A 3,144-nucleotide genomic window follows, 5' to 3' on the forward strand; every position below is an offset into this window, starting at 1 on the left:
ACCCTATAAAATCAATCTTGCCATCTTTTCTTTGTATTAGTTTTGGAGGAGGGTTAAACCGAAAGGGACTCAAAGAAAAGTAAACAAAGGACATGATAATGAATTTAACGAGAAGTGTCCATTTCGGGAAAGGAAAGAAGGACTTATTTGGAGTGCATGCAAACTTCAATAGACATGACATGCTTATTGGACTGGATACCCGATCCGCGCAACCATCTAATCTCTAATAAACCCATCATAACTCATACCTCAAAACGAGAAACCTTGTCAGGACTCTATCAGTGCCGATGGTTATAAGTGATTCCCTTTTCGATCAGTGGCACCCTTTGCGGGTTTTCACCAACTAACCTCTCCCATTTCTCTTCTCACCATCGCCTTATAGTGCTCTTTGTGAGTTTTCACTAACAAGACTCTCTCATTTTAAAATTCTCTGCTCCTCATTGCCTTATAGTGCCCGTGTGGGTTTTCACCAATAAGAATCTCTCATTTTATTTCTCTCATTTGATTGTATCAGATTCAAATAACCGGCATCCTTCCATTTCGAATATCTTCAATGATTGATTAGAAGGACTTTGAACAGGATTTAGGGTAAAAGAGTTTGGATTGAATTACAACTTTGGAACCTTTCAGGTGAACCGTTGCCAAACCATTATAAAATCTACCCCAGTTTCAACTTTGGGGAAATATGGATTTTTGTTTTGGTGTGACTAAACCCCAAAGAGAGGATGCCTACATATCCTTTCGGAATCAAGTCGAGCGTAGTTCAGGGAAACTTTGTTTTTGATTTTCTTTTTTTTACAAATGTTTTCTGGTTCCAAAGAGGGTAATCAAAGAAAGGTAACCGGCTCAAAGGGCTAGCAAAGGGCTGAAGTGTTTGGGGTAGTGAGAATGAAATCCTTCATCATCCTAATCGGATAATATCGGTACCGCAGAAGGGTTAAACATAATACCTTTTGACTGCGTCTGCATTGACAGTTGTTTCAGGGTCATTTCCTTCAGTGTCTCCCAAGTACAATGCCGCGACAACAATTTTCTTATAATGTATGGACCTTTCCAGTTTGGAGAGAACTTTCCTTTTGCTTCCTTGTGATGTGGGAGAATACGTCTCAAAATGAGTTGCCCCACCTCAAAATTCCTAGGCCACACTTTTTTGTTGTAGGCACGGGCCATTCTTTGTTGATACAACTGCCCGTGGCAAACTACGGCCATCCGATTTTCATCAATCAGGGTTAGCTGTTCTAGACGAGTCTTGACCCACTCATTATCCTCAATCTCAGCTTCAACAATGATTCAGAGAGATGGAATTTCAACTTCTGCGGGTATCACGGCTTTAGTGCCATAAACCAATAGATAGGGTGGTGCCCCAACTGATGTGTGCACAGTTGTGCAATATCCCAACAATGCAAATGGCAGCTTTTCATGCCATTGTCTAGAACTTTGAATTATTTTTCTAAGAATCTTCTTGATGTTCTTGTTTGCTGCTTCAACAACGCCATTAGCTTTAGGCCGATAAGGGGTAGAATTCCGATGCGTGATCTTAAATTTTTCACATACCTCCCTCATCAAATGACTATTCAAAATTTGCAGCATTATCTGTAATGATAGTTTTAGGAATACCAAAACGACAGATGATGTTAGAGTGCACGAAGTCTACCACTGCTTTCTTAGTGACGGCTTTGAGAGTAACTACTTCAACCCATTTTGTGAAGTTATCAATGGCAACCAATATGAATCTGTGCTCATTTGAAGCTTTTGGCTCGATTGGCCCAATGACATCCATACCCCAAGCAATGAACGACCATGGTGCTGACATAGGATGCAGTTTTGAAGGTGGTGCATGAATCAGATCACCGTGCACCTGACACTGATGACACTTTCAGACAAAACTAAAGCAATCCTTTTCCATAGTCATCCAGTAATAGCCTGCTCGAAGGGTTTTATTTGCAAGGACGTACCCATTCATGCGGGGACCACACACTCCTACGTGCACTTCATTCATGATTCTTTCGGCCTCTTGGGCATCCACGCATTTTAAAAGGTTCAGATGTGGAGTCCTTTTGTACAAGACCTCTCCGCTCAAGAAGAAGCCACTGACAAGCCTTCTAATAGTTCCTTTTTGGTCTCCACTAGCTTGCTCGGGATATTCTTTTATTTTCAAGAATCTTTTGATATCATGATACCATGGCTGAACATCAGGCTCTATTTCAACTGCGCTGCAATAACCATGTCTTTCTCGAATTTGGATTTCCAATGGGTCAATGTGGACATTGCCTGGATATGGTAGCATCGAGGCCAAAGTGGCTAGTGCATCAGCCAACTCATTGTGAAACCGAGGGATGTACCTGAACTCGACGGATTTGAACTGCTTGCTAAGATCTTCCACATGTTGCCTGTATGGAATAAGCTTGACATCCTGAGTTTCCCATTCTCCCTGAGCTTGTCGAATAATCAAGTCTGAATCTACCATGATTAACAATTCTTTCGCATCTTGGTCGATTGCCATGTTCATGCCCATAATGCAGGCTTCATACTTGGCAGTGTTGTTCGTGCAAAAAAACTGAAGTCGGGCTATGGCCGGATAGTGCTGATCGGTGGGTGAGATCAAAACTACCCCAATCCCGATACCTTTTGCATTCACATCTCCATCGAAGAACATTTTCCAAGCGTTGGTGTCTTCTGAGATTGCCTCAACTGAATTTACTTCCTCGTCCGGAAAGTAAGTACTTAAAGGATGATATTTATCATCAACAGGATTTTCAGCTAGGTGATCCACTAAAGCTTGAGCTTTCATTGACGTGCGGGTGACATAGACTATGTCGAACTCGGTGAGCAGGATTTGCCATTTTGCTAACCTTCCTGTGGGCATCGGCTTTTGGAATATGTACTTCAAAGGATCCAATCTGGTTATGAGGTAAGTGGTGTAGGCCAACAAGTAATGCCTAAGCTTCTGAGCGACCCAAGTTAGGGCACAACAAGTCCTTTCCAACAAAGTGTATTTGGCTTCATAACTAGTGAACTTCTTGCTCAAATAGTATATTGCTTCATCTTTCTTCCCGGTCACATCATGTTGCTCGAGAACGCATCCAAAGGAATTCTCCAACACTATCAAATACAAAAACAAAGGCCTTCCAGGTTCGAGCGGGA

General features: G+C 42.0%; 1 protein-coding gene across 1 annotated transcript; it reads right to left on the reverse strand.

The window, feature by feature from the left end:
* Positions 1–1,876: 1,876 nt before the first annotated feature.
* LOC138881563 (uncharacterized) lies at positions 1,877–2,791 on the reverse strand. The gene has a single exon (XM_070161797.1). The coding sequence runs from the start codon at positions 2,789–2,791 to the stop codon at positions 1,877–1,879; it is 915 nt and encodes a 304-aa protein (XP_070017898.1).
* Positions 2,792–3,144: the final 353 nt, after the last annotated feature.

This window comes from Nicotiana sylvestris, chromosome 11 (assembly GCF_000393655.2).
Source record: "Nicotiana sylvestris chromosome 11, ASM39365v2, whole genome shotgun sequence".
Lineage (NCBI taxonomy): Eukaryota > Viridiplantae > Streptophyta > Magnoliopsida > Solanales > Solanaceae > Nicotiana > Nicotiana sylvestris.